Source organism: Pundamilia nyererei, unplaced genomic scaffold, assembly GCF_000239375.1.
Source record: "Pundamilia nyererei isolate P.nyererei 1_Seehausen unplaced genomic scaffold, PunNye1.0 scaffold00440, whole genome shotgun sequence".
NCBI lineage: Eukaryota > Metazoa > Chordata > Actinopteri > Cichliformes > Cichlidae > Pundamilia > Pundamilia nyererei.
In genome coordinates, this window is record NW_005187841.1 from 122939 (window position 1) to 146915 (window position 23977).

General features: G+C 40.3%; 1 protein-coding gene across 3 annotated transcripts in view; it reads left to right on the forward strand.

Moving 5' to 3' along the window:
* Positions 1-40: 40 nt before the first annotated feature.
* Positions 41-23977, forward strand: part of LOC102195589 (supervillin-like) — a 47832-nt gene continuing 23895 nt past the window's right edge. For 2 of the 3 annotated variants that reach the window (XM_005753576.2, XM_005753574.1), the window contains exons 1-3: positions 41-266; positions 16543-17032; positions 22255-22289. In XM_005753576.2, the coding sequence (XP_005753633.2) occupies positions 16653-17032; positions 22255-22289 (415 nt within the window). In that variant the 5' untranslated portion in view covers positions 41-266; positions 16543-16652. Of the gene's footprint in view, positions 267-8777; positions 8798-16542; positions 17033-22254; positions 22290-23977 lie in introns of those variants that run through there. The other variant, XM_005753575.1, reaches the window with a different exon arrangement.

Here is a 23977-nt window from a genome sequence, read left to right on the forward strand (position 1 = left end):
GGAGAGCCTATCTGTCTTCTGAAGAAGGCAAGTGCTGACTCATTGCTCACTTTGCTTTCATGCCGTCTGTCGTGCACGACTCGCTCTTGCCGGTGAAACGCTATCTGACGGCTTGAACTACGTGCTCAGGTTAACGTTAGTGCTGCCACCAAACTTTCCAAAACAGAGCGAGTGTTTGAACAGCTGTATCACAGAGGGTCTCTAATATCTCGACGTATATGTGGTTGTTTGCTGGCGCGTAAGGAGACCTCCACGGTTGGTCGCAGGTATGTTTACAAGTTAGGGGGTTATTTTTCCCCCCCTTTTTTGTAATGACCGTGTTGTTATGGCGTAACTAACTCCGGTGCTGTCACGCTGGATGTTTGAAGACATTAGCACAAACTGTGTACTTCCTGTGAACAATTTGAAGCATTTAATGGCTGTTTGAGGAAATGCTCATCTCTGATAGTCGTGCATTTTTGTATATGGAAATAAAATGTTGCGCACAAGGATATGATGCATGCATTGGGTCGAAACACTCATTGTAAATCGGCTGTCATCGCCTTTTTCATATTTAGCTTCGTATTTTACTCAGTGTGAGTAAAAAGTTGCTTTTTATAACACCAGTTTAAATCTTTCTGGTTAATATTGCACTTGAATACGCCTACTACCGGCTTGTTCCCTTTAACTGTATTCATTGAGCAAAACGACTCCAAACGCTCCTTTCCATCTATAGGTCCCCCCCCCGATAAGGCAGTTCAAGTGTGACATGTCAAATTGCGTGTTAAAGTTAGCTGGTTTTATGCGTCCCCTCACTCTTTTACTTAGGTTTCGGCAAATTAGTCAGCAGAGAGTTGTTGAGCTCACTCTCCACAGAGGGGAACTAACCCTGGGCGCAGTGAGTGAACATTTGAGGCCTGTTCTGCAAAACCACCTGTGAAAACAAAGTGATAAAAAAAAGACAGAGAGAGAGCGATAAAAATGAAAAGGCTTCAGGGCCCACTGCTGTTACAGTAATGTCACTCCAGCTGGCACATAATAGTTTGGAGCCAGAGTCGTGTTTATCTGTGTCAGAGTACCATGGCTGTGCAAATACTCGCAGACTGCTGGGGAGGTGTGTATGATTGTCTTTGAAGTATGTTTTTCTTTTTTTGATTATATGATTGGGTCTGGTTCTTGTCACATGCCACGAAGCATATTTAAATTCAAAATGTTGTCCTTTTTTTTGGTTTTTAATGGAAAGGTGACCCTAGAGTTGATTACATTCTGTTTACATGTTTTTCATCTGTCAAAAAGGGTTTGATGTATGATTTCAAGAGTCGCTGTTATTTTTTTCTGAAATTATGAATAGAACTAAAGTTTTTTTTTGTTTTTTAGAATCCCAGGGGTACTGTGTTTGAGGCTTGACTGTAATTTTCCCATTGTAAGGCATTTCAGTGGCTTGTGTCACAACAGGCTTCCCAGGACCATCATGAGCCAGCTGGTGTTGAGCAACTCAGGGGAAAAAAACCCTGATGCCTTGATAAGATGTACTATGTGCTGTGTGTCAGGCGCAGAACAGGATGGCACATGTTAAAGCATTGCTCTTAATCGCTGTTGTAATGGGGCCTCTTTCTCTGTGGGAATAAACCCAACACTGAAAAGGTTGAAATGCTTAGCAGAATCTAAATAAAAGCAAAATGCTTTTCAAATTCCATGAACCCATATCTTATTTACCATAGAACATAGGAAACACATCAAATGTTTATATTGATAAAATGTACTTTTTTGGGGGGGGGTACTTTTTGATTTTGAGTCCTATGTCTTGCCAGGTTTACCAGGTATGTCTGATATAGGATTTTACTGGCCTGTTGCTATTTAACCTAATTAGCTGCAAAGTGTTCCTCTAGCTATTTTCTTTATAGCTCCAATTACTTGTCCAGCCATTTGCTGCCTCAATTCTAACTTTTTTGAGACATGTTGATGCAATCAAATTCAAAATGAGCAAATTTCTTTTTTTGTAAAATAGCAAAAATGTCTCACATTAAACATGTGATTTTTTTTTCTGTTTTTTATTGTGAATAAAATATGGGTTTATGAGACCAGCAAACAATACATCCTGCTTTTATTTACAGTTCCTCTCTCTCATCTGCATAGTGCTGCTGCACATTACCTGCCTTTTCTTTGAGCCATGCAAAGACCATAAACAAAGAGAGACAGAGACTCCATTGTTGTCAAGCAAAAGTAAGTGTTTTGCGGTGGCATTGGGAGGTATTATCATTCATCCAAACACCTCCTGTCAGTCTTGGGGTGGTAACGGATTGTCCCTGCAGGGATCTTGTTACTCAGCACTAGTGGAGAAGTGTGCCGTGGATGAGGGCTTTTGCTGCACAGACTTGTTTTGTTTTCTTCTAGAAAACTCAATTCCTGGATCATTGCCATCACAAGAAAACAATAACAAGGTGTACGAGGCTCTTAACCATGGGCCAGTTCCCTGGAATCATCCCGCAGAATCAAATACCGTGGGACATTGCCCTGCTACTTGGTGGCTGCGCATTTCTTTCCTTGTTCTCTTTTTTTTCTGCTATCAGAGAAATTTCCCTCTTGTTTGCAAGCGACAGATGGGTTGAAGACCTGTCATTAAGGCTTGTTCTGCATTTTTGTGAACACTGTCAAAATGTTTTTTTGTTTTTTGGTGTTTGCACCTCTGATAGAGTGTTGCTTCGCTCAAAAGTAATTAAGTGATGTTTATTTAAAAAAAAAAAAAAAATCTGTTAAATTAGAGCTGTCAGTTGGGCAATGACTGTTTTAACAAGACTCTAAAGGCAAAGTACCAAAACAAGCACACCAAGATTTCCACATTAATTAAAAAAAACAGAAACAACCGACTAAAATCACATTGCTTTGTATTTCAGTTCTCCGAGGAGTCTTTCTGTCTTGTAATTCTCTTAAAGTGATCTTGAGCAATAGTTCTCCAGGTTTTCTGAAGGTCTCCTTGACATTGACTGCTTTTTCACTTATTTTCGGTCCAGTCCTTTCACAGAAATGTTTTCAGAGAAATGTTTTCCTGTTTTTCTTGTTTGCTGTGAATCATTCAAGCATAAAAAAGGCAAAACTCAAGATATGAACCAGTGTTGTGTCTGCTATGAGTAGACACAACACCTTAGAGTTTTAAATTATATCTTTTGGTATTTAGTTTCACTTCAAAGAAGATCGATGTTTTATTTTTATTTTTAATTTTTATTTAATCTGTGAAAAATGTCAAAGTTGACACAGTTTAAAATGCATAAAATAGTAATTTTGGAGGCAGCCGACATCCAAAGCAGAACTTTCAATGTCCTTAAACAATGCTGGCAAACTGTTCCTGAAGACTACTGAAAGAAATGACAGGAAAACTTGTCTAAGAGTTCAGATTCACTCTGTTTTGCTTTATCTACTGTATTTCCATTTATGTTTGCATATGTTTCCATAAATCATTGCACCTACTTCTTATTTCCCAAGCAAAATATAAGGGAATGACGGGGTGGCTCAAGGCTTTTGCATAATACGGTATGTGTGCAGGTCCTACAAAAAGAAAACCTCACGTAGCCTGACAGTGGTAAAACACTGAATGACTGAAGCATTGTTTTGAACAACAACAAGGACATCAGGAAAGAGGAGGAAGTGTGGAAGAAAACATCAAAAATCAACAAAGCACAAATAGGAAGAAGAGTTAAATTACTTAGACAGTTTTTGTAACCCTGGCTTCATTTTATTGCTATCTCTATTTTCATACTATCACTTCTAGTTTTTTTTCTGTGGTAGAGGCTTAGCTAACGGGACAACCGGTTATTCCACATACTTATGACAGTGCCCCCAGGTGACTGTCACTACAACTACAGCTTGCTGACATGTGTCTCACCAACAGACTACCAGTGCAGTGCTACGTTGGGACCTTAAAACCCACACAGGAAACCACTAGCAGAAAAGTGGTCAATCATATTCAGTGATTTCAAGACAATGTCCCTGACCTTTATGAATTGGAAAGGTCCCAAATTAAACTTTTGTTAACTTTGAGTCGAGTGAAGTGACAACTACTGAGAGCCCAGGATCCTGATGATTGTCATATGACAGGGTTTTGATACGTTAGTGGAATTTCCGAGATGTCTGGTCGTGACAGAAGCAATGCGTGGCAGGTATGGACATTCCTTGAGTTTGTTGCCACATTGTAATCACAATCTTATGACTGAAGAAGGCTTTACTCACTTCACAATAATATCCCCTTTGACAGGATAAAGTGTACATGTACAGATGGGCACAAACCTCCAGGGCTGAAAAAATTAGGCTGAATGGTGCAGAACAACTGCAGTTCCTCAGGCGGCCACTTGAGGCTGACTCCCACAAGCCAATCAGTCCTCATAGACTCCTGTATTAAACATAATATAACTTGTTTCCAGCCTATATAAAATTTGAATTTGAATTTACTATATAAACGTTTTTCGGTCTCTGTAGCTAATTCGCCCTTTCACACCAGTTGTGCAAACTTGTTGGTTTTTATTCTAACTTAAATTAAATCAACTTGACAGGTACTCGCTGATATAGGTAGTTTTTATCACACTTTATGTAACAGTCTGTCCAAAAAGTCCCCTCAGTTATGGTGAGGGGAATTCTAGCGTTTAATTGTGTGGTACTTAGTGCTAATAGATGGGTATCTCTGGCTGTAGTGTGCATACATACAGTAGTGCATGGACACAGCTGGCTAACCATGTCAGAAACCAATAACTTCGGGCTCAGGAATAAAATGAAAACAAAACAATGTTCCAGTATCCAAAAGGCTAAAACTAAGAGTTTAAAAGATGACTCTGCCATCTAATTTGAGTGCTAATGTTTTATATGTAAAAGGGAGGGTACCCACTCTGGGCAAGGGACAAGTTGCTCCCCCAAGTGGAGGAATTTAAGTGTCTTGGAGCAGTAATGAGGATGTTGTACTGGTCTGCTGTGATGAAGAGAGAACTGAGTATAAGATGCTATGTCCAAGTGCTTTGGGTAGCATGAGACTGTGGATACGAGTGGCTAAAATAAGGTTCCCCCGGCCCGTAGTGGGTCTAGGTTCTCCCATAAATATAGGGTGAGGAGTTTGGTCGTTCTGGGATTCATTGAAATGAGCCACTTGAAGTGGTCCGGGCTCTAGGATGCCTTCTGGATGAGATATTCTGGACAAGTCCTATAAGGGGAGGCCACAGGACAGACCCAAGACATGCCGGAGAGATTATAACTCTCAGCTGTTTTGGGAACGTGTGCAGTGTAAATAAGACAGTTATTAGAGTAGATATTGTTTCACCTGGTCAGTGGAATTTAAGTATACTGAGAATTTCTCAGTCTTTAGCTATAGTGTACTTGAGAAAGTCAGGCACAATTCCACTCAGCCCTGTTGCTCTCCTCTTTCTTGCGCTGACCCATCTTTTCTTCCTCAGCTCTCAGTAGGATTTGATGTCAATTGCACAGCCAAAAAGTTCAGCAGTACAAATATTTATATAAACCAGACGGGATGTGACAGTGTGAGGAATAGGAACTCCACTGGGAAGATGCTAGAGGGTTATCCTTGGGCTAATCTCCACTAAGACATATTTATAAACCTTGCTAGCAGTTAGAGTGGACCGCTTCCAGCTTCAGCGCTAAGATGCAAACTGTATTTGGTCAGCAGCACCACCACCGGGACCAACTTCAATAACGACGTCTGTTTAACCAATTTAATATTTGCATGGCACATAAACATATGGTTATACTTCAGGGTTTCGTTTGATTTGCACAAACGCGTAATAGTTTCCATGCGTTGAGGGAGCACAGGGGATTTCTCCGTACTGCCTTTCGCTTTGTTTTTTTAGCTGTCAGAGCCGAATTTCATCTGACACCACCGTCAACTGACAACAAAGCCTCAGAGTAAAATATAAGTGAGGTAGTTAGTGTATCTGCGGTGCTTTTTTTTTTTTTTCTGTGCTTGTCAGCCAGCGTTTTTATTGCCTTCAAACCCATATGAGTGGCAGATGTTACCATGAAATACCCATGAATAAAACATGCACAGTTATTGGTAAACCATATTTGGGGGGGAGTGTTTAAAGGCAGCAATACTTCCTGTTCTGAGCCAAAGTTTGCATGGAAGTATTTCAAGCTTACAGAGCAAATCCAAATAAGGCCTCTTGTTCATCATATATGCATGTCATATGTGGGGCAGTAGACGTTATGTAAATTTAATTAGCCATAAACTTTGGAATGAACTGCAAAACAGCATTTTTTTGGAAACTTCGGAGGGGGGGGCTTCACTTTTTTCATGAGCGTTTAATGTCGTATTTCTGCTTTTTCTCCTTACTTGACACGTTTTAGTTTGTCTGGCATTAAGTGGTTAATACCACTACTGTTAATACTCTATCTCTCAGCCATGACCCATCCCCCTGCAAGATACTACACCCCCTTTAACCCTCCACTCACCCCCTGCTCAGTAGCATTCCAGCTGGCCAGATGGTGTCTGCCCTGCACAGTGGACACCACAGAGCTGAGAGGGAGAAACCCCACTGGCAGGATGAGACATCCCACCCCACTAATTCCCCCCCTCAGTCCTCATTTTGCGTCCTCTTTCTCTTTGTTCTTCTTCTCGGTATCTCAGAGGCTGCTATTCTGTGGAAGAACTCTATGCTGATAAGTTGTTGCCAAGCGGAAAAATCTCATTATGGTTTGTCAGGGTCTTCAACTCAGCTGTGAGGAAGAACAACAGCAGAGATAGTTACATGCTCTTATTTCACATACAGCTATCGAACAGCTGTCTGAAAAGAGAGAGTGGATTAATTCTCATGTAGTTGAGGTCATGTCATTTTTAGCTACTGAAGTTGCTACTTTAACATGTGCAAACCCATTTATTTGTCAAATGTCCTGCCTCTGGGCAGTTTTTGAATTTAGTTTTGGTTGTGCAACAATATTTGCATTCGATCAAAAGTGGCCTCACAGCAGGAACTACTGATATAAATCGTGGAAGTGCATGCAGAAGAGAAGGAACAATGGATGCAAACATCAGTTCTCCCTCGCTTAACTGACCCAGTAGAGGTTTTTGTAAAATTGAAACGGCTTTTAGTCATTTACTTTTCACATTTTCCATCGTAAGTTGGCAAAACCGATGTGCTGGAAGTGTTGCTGGAGCACTAAAATTCTTTCTGTGTGCCTGCTCTGGGGGTTGTGGCTTTAATTGCAGCTACTATGCTAGATGTATCCCATTTAACAAAAAAACCCCCAACATCTGTCTGGGTGTTTGCTTCTGCTGTGCATGTGTGTGTGTGTTTGTGTGTGTGCATGTATACGATCTCCTGGCTAGATAAAGTACCATATACCCCACCCTTCCTTCTCACCGCTGCAGCTTCCATGATTGCAGTATTTTGTTGGAGAGGCAGTGTGTGCGTTTCTCCTCGCCTATCTTCTTCTTTTCTTTTTTTTTCTTTTTTTTCTTGTGTTCCCCTCGTTGCATGTGCACAGTGCATTTGTGTGAGTGTGTTTGCTTGTTTGTTTTTCCCCATATGCAATGCTTAATAGCTTCTCTGAATGGAGGAAAATGGAAAGCTTGGAAGGCTTGGACAAAAACATAGTCTGTAAATAGAGAAAAAAAACGCACACTCGCGCTGTCCAGTGTAACTTTGAGGCTTGATTGTGTTTGAATGACATGTAGCCAAATTAAATATTTCCAGGAGGGGAAGCTGCACGCTTTCTTTGTCTTTCTGGTGACATAAGTAGTGCTGCCTGAAGCGGGTCAGTGCATTTCTACAGCACGAGTACCCACAGGGTTGTTATGTCAACTGCTTTTCGGGCTACTGGCTCCAGTCAGCAGGACTTCTGGTAAAAGGGATTTAAGGGACTTTGTGTCTCTGTGAGAAAGAGGGGGGGGAGAGGGGGAGATGGATTAGTCTCAGACCCTGTTGTTTTTTTTGCAGTAGCAGATTTTGTCCTCCTCCCTCTGCTCCTCACTCCCATATCACCAGACTGAGGCCTCTCGGCACCCTGGAAACACATGCCCCACAAAGCCATCACATCCATCCCCCCCTTCCCCACAAAAGCCCATTTTCTCCAGCTTTCTTCCCATCTCCCGTCCTCTTTCCCCACACGTTTTCCTGTTGGACCCTCTTGTCTCCATTCACAATCCCTTTTTTGTATCGTCCTCTGCCCTCCGTACTCTTCTTCTGTCTACAGCTGCTTTTCCTTCCTCTGTCACTTTAACTCCATTTCCCTCTTTTCCCTCACAGATCAAAGGGATAGTTTAGTCATGTGATTGAAGACCCCGTTGCCAAGATAGACAAACACACCCTGCTGTCAGATTGAAACTCTGAAGCGGACTCTATTAGCTGCGACGGGGATGCGAGCAGTTGGAGTTGTGGTTCAAATTTGCCAGTTGTTGCAGGCAGGGCACTTAAACCACCTTAAGTGCTGAAAGATTGCTTTTTAATGAGACACACATTGAACACTCACTATGTGGTTAATTGTTATGTGAGGGTTGCTTAAAAAAAAAAAAAAGCAACACACCCTCCATCTACCGTCCTCCCAGGCCACATCACGGTGCATTTTTTTTCCATTTGAAAAACATTGGTTTGATTGCTTGCATGGATCGATATACGTATAAAACATGGGGTTATTGCATTAGGGCTAGTGACCTGTGTCTGCTTTCAGTGGAAAGGCACATGACCTGGTTGTAGTCATACACACCCAATGCAACATATTGTATACCAAACAAATCACAGGACTTCTTGTGCTTCCTGTCATTTTTCTGTTGTCGACAGCGGTAGGATGACATGTTGCTTTCTCTGGACATAAAAAGAACACAATAATGGTAAGATCTGATATTACTATATTACTTCTTTGAGTAAGAATATTTTTGTGGACTAACTGTTTTTGTGCCAGTGACTTTTTGACTGCTTTTGAAGTGCAGTGAAGGTGGAAGTTTGTCCTCTCGGGTGTTTGACCTGTGACTCTGCAGCAGAGCTCCTGGTGGGCTAACCAGGCCTAGGGCTTCCTTTACAGATGTTTGTTGGACTTAACTGGGCTAAGGATTTAATATTATTACGTGTCTCTCTAATCTGTTTCTATGTGTGCATGTATCGCTTTAACCCTACCCCCCTCATGTTAGCACCTGTGGAGAGGAAGTACGATAGAAACCATTGCACAACATACATGAGTCCAAAATGCAGTAGAGACTTGCACACTGAGCTGAGACGTGCATAAATTGGGTACATTTTCTTGAGGGCTGGATGGGTGATGTCACAGTCCCCCTCAGAGGCAGTAAACACTGATCTTTTCTTACTTTTACTGGAATTCATCAGTAAAATTTGGGGATTCACATTAGATGGCCAAATCTCAAAGGAAGGAATACTTTTGGAAGTTGCTCGCATATGCTTCCTTCCTCTGCACTAAAGAGCACACTTTTTTACTTCCATCTTTTGTTTTGTTCCTTCATGGCTCCTGATGCTGGCTGAGGATTTCTCAGCACACCACCAGCTGTAAATCCTTTTTTTCTTCTTTATTTCAAAAATGGAAGGCCAGTTTGTTTTTCCACTGGCACCTGGTTTTCTTAGTGGAGCAGAGTTTCCACTCTCCACCCTCTTCCCTCAGGAAGAGACTGTGTCAGCAACTGGCTGGCTCTGTCTTCAGCAGCTCCCCCCGATTTTGTACGATTAGGAAAAGAACATTTCTCTGATGGTTTACTGTTTATGTGAATTTGTGAAGTGGCTAAAATGTTTTCATGATGATACAAAACAACATGTATATCCTGTGTACTAATGGCCATAAAACAACTTGGCAGATTTGAAACCTGAGAGCTGTCACAGTCTAGGGCTGTCAGGTGTAAATGTCTGTGGTGTTTAGGGTTTCAATGAGAAAAAACAGAAGACTTGTGGGAATTCTGGCAAAGCTGAACTGAAACAATACTGAAAGGTTGGACACGAGTTCATATCGGTCTTTGGTTGCGAGCTCAATATGTTTCATTGGTCCTGTGACTTCTCTCATTAAGTTGATGACTTACAGAGCTGTGGGCTTTGTGGTGAAAGGCTGACTGACTGTCTGTCATAACACCTTAAATGTTTGCTAAACAGTGCTTACATGCACTTTGGTTCATTCTTTACCAGTGATGTATTTTTTTTTTGCATATATACACAGTTAAAAGCCTTTTCCATACAAATCTACTATTCATAGAGTAGGGTGTTGACCACAGTCCTGCTCTGTCCTCTTGTTTGGACATGTGATTTCTGACAAAATCTAGTCTGGTAGACTACAGGTCAATATCTGCCTCTAGGGCAGCATTCTGTCTGGCCCTTATCTCAGAGTAGTTTCTGTGTATGCTGTTCTTATGAATATGTCAACAGGTGTTCATTTCCTGTAACTCAAATCATCAGTGACCAACAGTGACATGGTGAAAATTAACTGGGTTTTCTCATTTGAGCTGCTTATACCAGCCAGTAAAACACTTGACAGTTTAACTGCAGGCAGCATAATTGTTTTATCCAGTGAGTTTAAGTGTTGTAACTTCTGCATTTGTGGTATATTGCATTTCTTACAGACGTTATGTAATCTCAAGTAACTCCTTACTTGAGAGGAGTAAACATTTTAAGATGGCCCTGTCATGTAGTACTTAGACTTACAAGAGGAAATGATTTGAAGATATTTTGAGTCCAAAATAGATGCTGCCTGAAACAATTCAAAGTTTTTCTCACTACCCATCCCTTCTATTTAAGAGAGCACTGGACATTTGCCAGGGTTGAGAAAAAGCTTTTAGGAAGAAGGATATGGGGCACGGCCAGGAAGTGACATACTTGGCCTGTGTTGAGACAGATCTTCCTCTTGTAGACAGTAACAGCTCCCAATGGGCAACAAAAGGTCAGAGAACACTCTAGTGATTGGAAGCCGATGATTCAGTTTGTTTGCGTGCCCTAGAGGAGCAGAAATATTATTGCCCACATAAATTAGCTGGTAGGACTGGTATAACTACATAGTGAACAAGACAGACACAATGTCACCAGTGACACAAAACAAAAGAACAAGGTGTTTTTTTTCTTTTTGTCTTTGTTAACAAGCTGCTCTCAAATATGTGATGTGATCCCCTTTCAGGGACAATCATACTGAACCAGATGACTTAGCTGCTGTGATGGGAACAGATGTTTTGTTCTGTTGGGAGCTTTGGCCCTTTTTTATTGTTATGTCGACTGCTATTACTCCTTTCACTTATGCAGGCCTGTCTTACTGCTTTTTTTGATCCTGGTAGCTGCGCTTGTCTTCATTACTCAAGAAATAACCATAAATAGGTAAAGGCACCATGCAGTGTTTTGGTGTTGTAAATCACCTAACAAAACAAATATTCTGGGTGAGTCCACATGTGCTGATAGATGACTTTTAAAGTATGACTCACAACTGCATTTTGAGTCCCCTTGTTGCTTAAAATAACAGAGGCGGCTTCCAAACAAAGCAGCCTCGACGTTCTGGGTCTCCACGGATAAGCTTTAGTGCACTGTGGAGCTCTCCTTTTATAGGTAGTGACCTAGGTGAATTACGTAAGTGCACACACACGCGTGCGCAGTCCTGAAATCAACATCTAAATGAAGGATCCTTTTTGCCTTCATAAGGCTTTGTTTTGGTGTAGCATTGAGTTCAAACCTAAAGGTCAAGTCAAATTAAAGATTTCTTTGTTAGTATTTGTTGCGAAAATGGCTCTTTGGTTCAAACAGGTCAGGGAACGTCACAATTTAGGGTTGCTTTGGTTCTACTTTGATTTTGGTGGTTTTACCATATTATAAGAATGTAAACTGTGAAATACCCTAAAACAAATTAGGCTTGATGAGAAGTCTAATACACTCTAATCATAAATATCTGTTTCTTTATGAGCTCTGTAACTCAGGAAAGCTTCAGTCTTGGAAGCGGTGTTCCCAGTTGATTAGGCGTGCATGTTTAATTTCTCATTTGGTTTTCGTATTGTGTTGTGAACTCTGCTTTAAAAGCTTTTGCCTAGTCTAAGCTGGGATGTGTACCCAGAGTCCGTTCTAGTTTAGTTGCAGTTTTTCCCACAAGAGTTCCAGTTGTGGTCAGAAGTTTACATACACTCATCATGGGCATAAATGTCATGGTAATTTGGGGCTTTTAATGATTAATTCAAGCCGTTTTTCTTCTAGGGTGGATATGATTGTACAACATATCTTCAATGACTTTAAATAACAAATTGGGTGCACAAGTTTAGAGAAAATCCATAATAAATCCAATCCACACGAAAAGAAGTATACATACAGCCTCAAATACATACAAACACCCCCAACTAATATTTGGCTAAATGTCCCTTAGTAATTTGTACCACAACCAGATGCTTTTGATGCCATCAACAAGCTTTTGGTATAATTCTGGCTGAACATTTCACCACTCACATACGTCTTTTCATTTGGGACCAAATAGCTCAAGCTTAGTGCAGATCGAAGAAGGAGAAACTGAGTTTCTTGGACATTTTCCTGAGTATTGGTCAATCCAACGAGTCCTGTCAAACAAATCCTTTTTATGGCAGCAAAGAGAAATTAGTAGTTGTAGTCAATCATGATGACTAATGAGAACTTAATAGGCCTTATTTGTCAATCCTCAGCACCTGTGAAAAGATTTGCGTGAATTCATTTGAGCCTGTATGTGTAATCTTGACCCACTGTGCCCCAACTCTTGTGTTTTGAAGTAATTGAAGATGTATGCAGCACAATTATTCCACCATGGAAAACCGCTTGAAAAAACCCCAAATTACCATGACAGGATGATGAGTGTATGTGAACTTCAAACCACAACTTCTGGCGCTTACATCATTTGTTGTTAAGTAATACATGTATAAGAAGCTAGCCCTTAAATACCTTAATACCCATGCACTTTGTGACAGTGAATTTTTTCTTTCTTTCTTTTTCTTTGTCTCATGCAGTGGGACAAGAAACCAGTTTCAGCCAAGACTGCACTTGGTTGCAACTGTAGTCCTGATTCAGCTCTGCAGTTCTGGTTACAGCGGCCCTCCAGCTTGCAGCTGCTCATCAGAACAAGAGCAGGAATGCAGTACACAAAAGTTATTATTGTCAAGGCATAAGGCAAAACACTAATTGGAGAGGCAGCTAAAAGTTACCAAAGACCACCAAAACAGCTGTGATCCAAAAACGCAAAGACAGGAAGAGCTGGGACCAGCATGCGGGCAGTCACTGAACTTTTAAAATAGATGCAGGGGACTTTTCCATGTGTAATTTGATTGTCGATGGCACATTTTCTTGAAGGCGTGACAGAATGAAAAATAAAGCACTAACATAAGTTGCCAAGCATAGTTTGTAGCACTTAATATACCTGGGCGTCTGCAGGAGAAACGGTGAAATGAGCACAGATGTTTGACATCAGACTAACCGGAATCAATGTGAACTGTACTCATTGACTAATTTTTGGGATCTTTTCTGCACAAAGCAGATTAATAGTAGGTGTCTAGGACATCTGCAGGCTTGTAAGAAGACTCAGACGGCATGGAGCCGTCCAACACAGTCGCAAAGTAAACTAAGGGAGACACTGTGGTCGCTCAGTGTTTAGAAAATCTCTTATTTTAGGTTGAGGAGGAATGGGGGAGGCCAAGGTGAAGACCAACAGACACATTTTCTCTTACTGGATGGCACTCGTATACATTAGGGCTGCCACGATTAGTCGACTAGTCACGATTACATCGACGACTAATTTAATAGTCGACGCGTCAAAGCTTTGTAAGATCCCAAAAGACGCAGGAATAAGTAGTAGGATTTAAGAGTGTAATAACGGACTGAAACAGAAGATGGCAGCACAGCATGTACAAGGATGCCAGCTGCCGTTAAACCCCGAAGAAGAAGAAACTGTGTCCCAGAATTCACTGTTCAATGTTTCCAACTTTGAACAGTGGTGGCAGCTAGTTAGTTTTAATGTTACTCTTATTTTTCTTTCTGGGTCACAAAATAAACGTTTAACATATTTTCAGGCGAGAATGTAGCTGTGTAAACTTCAAATATCTGCTCAGTTTATCAAGACGCCACATATTTTCAAAAGCGCTCCGACATTTTCGGAGACGTCTGTTACCCACTAGCTCGATAGTTAGCCGGGGTTCAAGGCTCACTAGAGCCGGTGAGAACACCGGACACCCGGCAAATCGTTTTGAAACCCACCGCCGTCTTTCGCTACTCAGGTTAAACATGATATATAAGTCACTTAGATAACTTAAAAATTTTATTGTTTGGCTTTTTTTTCAGTATTTTATTTTTTCCTGAGTAAATCGGTTTAGCTGAGATTAAAGTTATAGTTTTTGCACAGCTGAATAAACGTCAAGCAGACAGCTGATTATCAGAAGTGTGAGATGCTCGAGAGTATACTCTGGTGTCCCATTATATTTTAGATAGCAAGGAGCAGACGGCTGAGTTTATTAAACTCCACCGAATAAAATCTGCAAATTTCATTAAAATTTAATAAACTATTATCTTGTCTTTATTTTTAGTTAGCACATACCTTAAACACTTAAATCTGTAAGCTAATGATAGATATATAAAAGCAGATGCTGCTGGTGCAATAAGCTGTACGATTTACGTCCAATGGACGCATGATCTGATTAGTCGACTAATCGCAAAAATAATCGGTGACTAGTCGACTATCAAAATAATTGTTTGTGGCAACCTAGTACACATACACATTCTGTATAATATACACCAGTTTCCTATGTAATATTTCAAAGCTGTATTCTCTTAAAGGGAGTCATTTATTAACTAAAAGGTGGTCAGAGATTGTAAGCACTCAACATTTGTTCTAGCTTATCACTGTTACAGAATAGGCTCTTAGAGTCAGAGCATTTATTCTACCTTATGATCAGACACACCTTTGTTTTTCCTGTTGCCTTGACCCATTCCTCAGTTTTCCTCTTTCTTCTTGCCTCTCACATTACTAACATTGCCCAGATGCGGAACACTTATTTTCCCATATCCCTGAAGTGTGAGAACTGATGTTCTTAATTAACTCATGCTCTGTATTTATAGGGAATTCGGGGGGCTATGTTTAACATGTGCCCCTCTATGGTATATGCATCTGTGATTAATGTATGGATACGTATACTGGTCATGCACGTGCATTGGCTAAAATGACCTGTGGTGTTGTTGCTTTTGGCTTATCGGCAAATATGAAGATGTTTGGCTAACGTTTATCTGTGGTGTCTCATCGACTTTGCTCTGGTTAAATGTTTAGAGATGGTGTGACGAGCCTCTAAAAGACTTTGTTTTTTTTTTGTATAATGACGGTTTCTTTGTTTCCCCAATAAAAATACCTAACGCCACTCTCTGTCTTCTCTGTGACTTTTCCAAAGCATCGTGAGCATACTTGTGCTGTGAGAAACGTCTGTGGAAAAGCCCCAGTGCTTTTGGTCCAGCGGTCAGAAACGGTGCCTAATTATTATTGCTGTTGTCAGCTGGCAGTGCCATTTTCAGAGCTCTGCGTTCAGACCATGTGTGGCTTTTTTCCCCCTCCTCTGTGAATACTTACTGGAACAAAGTGAGTTGAACTTAACAGTCTTGTTTTTTCTTTCTCCCTAAATCATTGTGACTCACTTGGTATTGAAAAGTCAAGTTATTTTATAGTGCTTTTTTTGGGGTGCTGAAGAATGTGGAAAGGAGATGATTAAAAGATGATCCTTTTCACAGACACGGGTAGCTGAAGCCTGTCTCAGCATGCACGGACATGTAGAGAAGAAAATAAACATTTACTGATACACACTAATGGACAACATAGAGATTTCAATGCACTGTAAAGACAGTCATTACTCTGGATAATAATTCTGAGAGCGGATAAGCTAGGTGCAAAGCTGTAAGGAATAACATGGGATTAAGATAATATTGCATGTGCATTTACCACTCTATACCCCCACCTCAACTTTCCAACCACCTCAAAGTCGGCCGATGTAATAGAGGTTCAAATCGGAGCCTCACAGCGGTGGTCGGGCGTCTTTGATCTGGCTGACATCATTTTCATGAGGTGGGGGCCAGATGTGATACGACAGGGCTTGGCTGAGAGAGATGCAATTTGCTTAGTTTCTTATGAAAGCTGCACCAATGTGTGTGTTTCTGATTCCTGAGTTTGTCTTGTCAGTCAGTATTTTCGATATTTCCACAAGCTAGCATGGTAATCTTACCTCCCCCAACATCCCACCTCTGTGCATACTACACGTTCAAAAAACAAATAATTAACTAAGTAATTTATTTTCGTCTTATCTCAGAGTTCACAATCCTTCTTTGATGTGCTTTAGCAACGTTTATTATTTTTCTGGATGCAGTCTATTGAGGTCAAGGTTGTGCAAAATGTCCTCCGCAGTATCTGAGCTGTTACTGATATGCACTGATGCCTCTTGTGCCAAGTCTGAAGCATTTACCCATCTGTTTTGCATTGGACGTCTAAGTGATGTTGTACAGGAGTGCCCTCACTTCTCTTGTTTACTGTATGTGTTGGTACATCCGGTTTTAACCAGCTTTAATGGGCCAGTTGTCTGAAATTGTATCTGCAGGATGCACTAATGATGTCTTCCTTCCTTGTTTGCAGCGCTGGAATGATTTTGATGGAGTGAGACATTGCTGTCACGGGAGATTTTAAAGAAAAAAGTTGGATCACATATCAAGAAACTAGTCTCTTAAACCGAGTCGAACAGCGTAATGGATGGAATAGACACCCTGCAGAGCTCTGCGCCAGAGACCAAGGCTGAGCGAATTGCTCGCTACAAGGCAGAAAGAAGGCGGGAGTTGGCTGAGCGCTATGGCAACACAGAGGAGCTCACCTCAAAGTACGTGCGTAAGGACAGGAAAACTGCAGGCACATCCGAAACAGTGTCTTTAACAACAAAGGAGAAAGAGAAATGTGAGGATAATGGAGCAGAGCAAACATGCACCAGGAGGGGCTTCAGGAGTAAAGTAGCAGAACCTGTGGAGCCTGCTAATGAAGAGCCCACAAAGAGAACAGCTCACCCCAAAACAGAAACGACTACATCCTCAAAATCAGAAGCTGTGCCCTCCATAAAGATGTCCTCCCATTCCAGGTGAGTTTATCCACATTGTCATAATATTAGATATTAAACACACACTAACCCGTTGTTTGTGCAAGACCAGTCTCATTGTTGTTTTCATGGTGACATAAAATTGGCCAGGGTCATGAAACAGAGCTGCACAGACTTGTGCAAGCAAATCCTCCAAGAACAGATAACTGATGCACATGTAAATCTCTTAAAACTAATTTCAGGAGAAGAAAACGCAGTGTATTGCTTTTCTGAGGTTTCTTTGATTTAGAGAACATTTGCAACAATTGGGCCATTTTTATTCAGCTATTAAATAACTTTAAATGGGCTTGCTGGCTCCCAGTACGTGAAAAGGAGGTAACAAATCGGCGCATTTGGAGAACACTTTGTGCTATCTTCTGTTTGAGGTAAACACAAGTGCTAGCATTTCCAAAATTGGCCATGTGTGCAAAGAACAGGACTACCTTGTTTATTTTGCCATGGTGTGTTTTGCTGTGATTACGTACATGCTGCTTGCTTTGGTTCACTTCACAGTTATATGAGGGGCTCACAAAACCAGCGAATAATGAACCTCTATTGTCAGCTTGACTGGATGAAGAACCTGGAGGTTTCTCAGAGGAATGCTTGTTTCTGAGAATTGTACACAGACGGAGTAAAACATGTCCAGTCGTGGGTCTGGGGCTGTAATCATGCTGCGGATTCTGCTGCATGCACATAACTGGACTTGTCTGTTCCTGAATAAAGCTGCCTGAGGGAGTGATGCTGGTGAGGAGAAGAACAGAGATGGATAAGAGTGCTGAGATAAAATCAGAGTTGGAAGGGAATGAGTGTAGAGCTGTTGAGCTCTGCCAACTTTTCATGCTTTGCGCTTAATTAAGCATATTATAGACAAGCTATTTTATACACTGGAAAAGACATGACTTGGGTTATGGCCTTAAAATAAAAATAGAGCACAAGCAGCATGGCATGTTTCAGTGTTCTACGTTATCATATCTTATGGCAAGTTTGGCTAGTTTGATTACGCTTTAAAATATGTCTTTTTTTTTATTTCTACATGCATATTTTAACAGTGATCATCGTTCTGCTTTTGTGGCTTTATTTGGATTAGAACTTTCTCTCTCTTTTTTTTGTAAACAGGTTATGAAATGTGAGAGGAACTTCTCTCAGTGCGTCGGCTTACCACTGCAGAAAGAGTGTTTGGGGAAAGTACAGAGTGCAGTTTATGGACTGTTTTTAATTACAGAGAGCAGAAAGGCAGGTTGACAGGTTAAGGTGTTTGTGTCACATGCCTGTCATGTTAGCTACTATTTTTGTAAGTTCTGTTATGATGTTCACTACACATCACAGCCCAGCTGTGCAGGCTTACACAACATACATAAGTATGGTACTGTAGAAGCTTTTGTTGTCTAGGTATTCCCATATATTAATGGTTTTTAGTACTTCATATATTTTCCTTTATTTTAAGACATCTGCGTTCAGCATTGACTCTCATGTCTTTAGTGGGTCACACATATTTACTGAAACTTGAGCAACATTTTTGTGTAGTCTTTTACAGAAAGAGCATACAGGAAACTGGAGCTTGGCTGTCTCGGTGATAATGAAAGCTGTCAACAGGCGTTTATCTGCAACAGACACGAATCTTTTCCTCGTGAAGTTGCAGTTGAAGGGTGACATTCCAAAAGTCTGCTTTTTGACGTTAAACTGTTACATTGCACCCTTAGCAATTTAAGAAGAATCCGTTTGGTAATGCTTTGTCATCCAACATCTGATGAGTTTGTGTGCATGAAAGCTCACTCTTTGGCTTCTTTCTCCCTTTATTATGATTTATTTTTTTTAATTTTATGTTAAAGACTCCTGGTTTTTAATAGAGGTAGGAATCGGAATCACCCCACAATACAATATTATCACAGTACTTCCCTCACTGTGTGATATCAACTTTAAATTATGTCCTCAAGTTAAACTTTGTCGATATCTGTTATGTTCGATAAGATAACGTTCGCTTCAGCTATTATTTTGATGCAAAATGTGATTGTCAACACTGTAACTAAAGCCTGCTATTGAGACAGAGTCAGTCTAATATCAGTCTGACTGCAGACAAATGAGCTCAAGTTGCCAACTTCAACTTCACTTCAACAATCTGTTTCTGATAACATAGCAATGACCTGTGCTAAATGCAAATGTAACCACTACATTTGCCCTCAGCATCCTTCTCATTCTATAGGAATATAACCAGAATACAACCAGCTTGCTGCCAATTGAGTCCAGTCCCCTTGAATTGTGCTCATTGACAAAGACTCGTTCAGACTGATGGCAACATGCTGGCAATCTGTCTGAATTGATAAATTAGACATCAGTTATTTGCAAACCTTTAATCTCTCTGAGATCGATTGCTCTCAGTCCAGACTGTGACTGTTTCCAGAAAGTTTGCCTCCTATCAGGTAAACTGTGCAATCTAACACGATGGTGAGTGTGAAACACTCTGGGCAACCATTTAGTTACCACAAGTTATATTCAGTTACAGAAGGTTAAAAGCCAACAGTATCTATTTTTTAATGTGTGTGTGTGTGTGTGTGTGTGCGTGCGTGTGCGTGCGTGTGTGTGTGTGTTATCATAGGAGTTTGGGATAGTATACATAGAATTTCCAGGACAAGTTGCTGCATAGGTCATAGTAATCTTGGTTTGAAAGTGCTCTATGCTATCAAGCATGTGTAACAAACCACAACTATTAATGCTACTGACATGACGGGGTTGGTACCTCTTTATAAACAAAACAGAATTGGGATTAAAGCTAAGGACTGTTTACAGTACTGAGCCACAGCAAAGACAAATGCCTCAAAAAGTTAAGCACACAAATCAGATGTAATAAAATTACAGCTTTTAACAACGCTGCAGCCACAAGTGTTGTTTTTATGCTCTTATTTCATTTTCTCTCATGATATAATTTAATATGATGCACACAAAGCTAAACATAAATTTATGTGAACACTTTTACTGTGAGTGTTTGTTTGATTACACAAGTGCCCAGCTGGATTGGAAAGTTCCCCTCTGTTTTGCTTTTCGCCCACTAAACTGCATTCCGGTTTTCTTCATCTACTTTCAGCTGACCGTCAACGTGTGGGTAGCAAAGGTGATGTGTTTCTGAGACTTATAAGGTTGGTTGTTAAAAATGCGCTGTCCGAGATCAAACAATGAGGGTTATAAGGTCTACAAATACATGTAAGTCAGAGCAATGACCGATTTGGACTTCTGCAGCAAATCATTGTAGAGTCTACAACATAATCTACGCAAGTTGCCGTCACCATTACCAGCATTCATACTTGTGTGAGGTGCATTATGTGTTAATTACCTTGTGGTCCTGTCCTGATGTTTTATGTGCTGCCAGCCACAGCAGAAACAAAGTGCTGGGACTTTTTTCCTCCTGCGTTCCCACTCTTTGTTGTGGTCAATTTTTCTTTTCTTTTGTTTGTTTTCAAGAAACAAACATCTTCGTCCCTCAAGTTTTTCCATTTCTTTGTACAATCCATTGTCTCCATTCCAATAGTTTTGGCAATCTCCTTCCACAAATGAGCTGACATCTGTGAGTCCTTACATTATAATGTTATGATCATTCTCTCATTGATCCAATCAAAAACTGGGGCCCCAAAAAAGAAAATATAGCTGGGAATGCGTAGGAGGAATCAACGGTACTGAACAGGCCACTCAAAATAGTTTGGAGCTGTGTTGACTTGACGTATGGTTGCAGATCTACGAAGGCGCACGTCATGTTGTGACGGAGAATAGTTTCAGAGGGGTTCATGGTTTGCTTACACACAACATAGGTTTTATACGTCTGTGTTAAATCTAAATCTCTGCAGCCAGAGATTTTTGAGTATTGCATCACTTCAGTTTATTGTTAACTACATAAATACAGGCCAAAGAATATATTGGCCAGTGTAGCATGATGTCTTCACAAAACTATCAGGAGGCGTGGCTGTTAAGAACTGACAAAAGTTTGTGTAGTAAACAAATCCAAGCCAAGAATTACTCATAAGAAACTGCAATAAAAAACACTTCTGTAGTAGTTTTAGGCTCACAAATTACAGCAGTACAGGGAAAAGCGAAATAATACGGAGTCCAAGCCAACGTTTAAATGTTGTTTTGTTCCCTTTTGCAGCTGCATAGTGTAGTTGTAGCTCCTGTGCATGTAAACGGTTAACATTAAGTGTCAGCTAAGAAGATATACTGCTTACTTAATAAGAAAAAGGAGGAAACAAACATCCTTTATGCCTGGGTGTGGCATGCTATCAATTTTGGACTGATGGGCATAGGCAGCTTTCATAAACTGACATTTGATTATAGTATGGTACCTGGCACTTGCTCATCTGTAGCCATATTTGCTCAAAATAGCTTTAGGAATATTAAATCCTGATAATAATCCAACTGTGTCAAGTCTGTCTTTGAGGAAAAGAGGGCTGGAAGAAACCAGCCAAATAATCAGCTTTATTTGCTTAAAACTACTACTTTTGCTTATCTCAGATTCCTTTTATTTCCACTATGCAGAAAGTATTTGGTGACAAATGTACACTGAAGGAACAACTGAACTTAAGAGTTTAGACTCTTAAAGTAGAGGCTAAACCCACACTCCCTCGTTCTCAAGAAGCACTCTGTGATGCAGTTAATTGTAAGCACTTGCTGCTGCTTGTTTATAGTGTGAACTTTGAGGTTCACTTTCTCACAACAGTGTGTGGTTGCGGGCTTTTAATGAAGCACAGTGGGATGTACTTGAATGATGCATCTGAAATGAACTAGGGTTTGTGTAGCCTCTGCCTTCCCTCTCTCCAATAACCTTTGACACGTTGCAGATGTCCTCCATTGTATTAAAGCATTTCTCCCCTCCTCCTGTTACATCACTGCTGCTACCCCACAGGCAGCTGCTGTCCCCATCCATTTTTAACGCCCATTACTTGGAAATGAATGGCCATATCTTCAGATGCAAGAAAGGCTTTGCTGTTATATCATAGCTGACACGGGAGTGGAAGAGCAGCATGAGTAAATGGATTTATGTCATATGAGACGCAGTAAGTTGCTTGCTGCAGTTCTTGCAATTTATTTTAGACTTAAGTGTGCATATGTGGACTATAATAGTGTATTTAAGAGGGATGTACATATATTTTGTGCTGTTTGCCAGCATCACTTGTGAAAAACGTGTAACTTCTGTCATCTCTTTATTGCATTAGAGAGTGACCTCATTTCTCTCTGTCTCCCAGGCTGCTGGAAACTGATGACACAGAGGAGCCAAAGGGTAAGATGAACTCGTACTTTCACTGCGCTCTGATCCTCTATTGTTCCACACACTGCCTTATCACTAAGCTCATTCAAGTTCTATTACTCAGTGTGAAGGGAATACTGAGCTCATTGCTGATGTCAGATTACCTTCCTGATTTATAGACGTTGGCTTTTTAATACTCTTTTATCGAGAAGTGAAGAAAAATACATCTGAAATGTTCTTTGCTCAGTTTGTGGTTGATGTATAATTTAAAAAAGCATTGCTTTAGGTTTTCTAAACTGATATTTTTTTCCAATAAATAAATAAATAAAATAGAGAAGCTGTTTGTCATTTACTTGATGAGACAGCTAACCAGCTAGCTTTACAAACTAAAGCTGTGTCCAAGCTGTGTAGATAAAACACAGAAACATATCTTACATACAAGTATAGTTACAAGGATTATTATTTGTGTCCACTGTGGAAAAGAAGCTATGGAGAAGTAATTTTTTATCTTCTGTTTACTTATTATTCTCCTCTAAATATTACTAACTGATATAATTGACAATATAAACAAGTTTATTAGCTAGTTTATTTTATACTTTATATCATCCAGTGGTTTTGTACTTTGAATTATACACTTTATTGTTAGCATTTGGGCTGCTGCCATCTGGAAGCTTCTATATTAGAATGAGAGGGTGGAGTGCTAAGTCATCAGCTAAATCAGCTAATGCCAGCAAACTTGGTTAGCAAGGAATTCATAAACCATTTATGTGCCTTAGCAGTGCACAGGCACATATACAGTCTGCTTTGATGCTAAGTATCAGACTGATAAAATACTATAATTTTACTTATTAAAACTGAAGCATAAACCTGTTTAGATGGTCTGTACCAAGCAGCACATTGTTTGTTTCTTTTAAGATGTTTTGTTAAAATGGTACAAAAGGCATCAACAGCATAAACACGGTCTTTAGGTCCAGTTTAGTGACTGTTGTTAGTGGATGTGAAAGAAATACAGGAAGTAGGATGCTAGCCATAAATGTAGTATAAATGCCACATTTTAAACAAAAACACTTTTTTCAAGTCTAGTCAAGTGGCTTTATTATTTCAAGCATGTGCAGTTGTACCATACACAGTGAAACGAGACAGCGTTTCTTCAAGACCATGCTGCTACACATAACAGACAATCAAGGCAGGACTACATAAAGTGCAAAGTGTGCAAAAATTGCAAATAACCAGTGCAACACCAGACAGAACAGAATGATACAGACACAGAATAAAGAAATAGAAAAGTGCAAAAATCACAGTGGGTTGTGCAAAAGACAGAAACGTTGTGCAAAAGGTAACATGATGTTTAAAGGTGTGTTTGTATGACATTGTGCAGATAAGTGCTTGAGGTGTTTTAGTGTGGATGCATGCAACAATCTGTGACCATGCCTTTCTTTGTCCATGGTTGGCCCACTTACCCGTGTATTTCTCTGCTTACATGTTTGTTGTCCCTTCCGTTTGGTTACCTTGTATTTAGAGATAAGTGTAAGTGCTGGGTTAGACAAAGAAAGTAGAAGGTGAAAGTTTTCAGAATTGTGCGGTGAGCAAAACAGTTACTTTAGTGTTTCACAGCAGAGTAATGTTGTGTAGCATCTTATTGGCACACAATGATCATGTTTCCTTGTTTTTTTTAGTGCTTGAATTCTGGAAGTTAGCTTTAGATTTAATTAAAAGTTGTT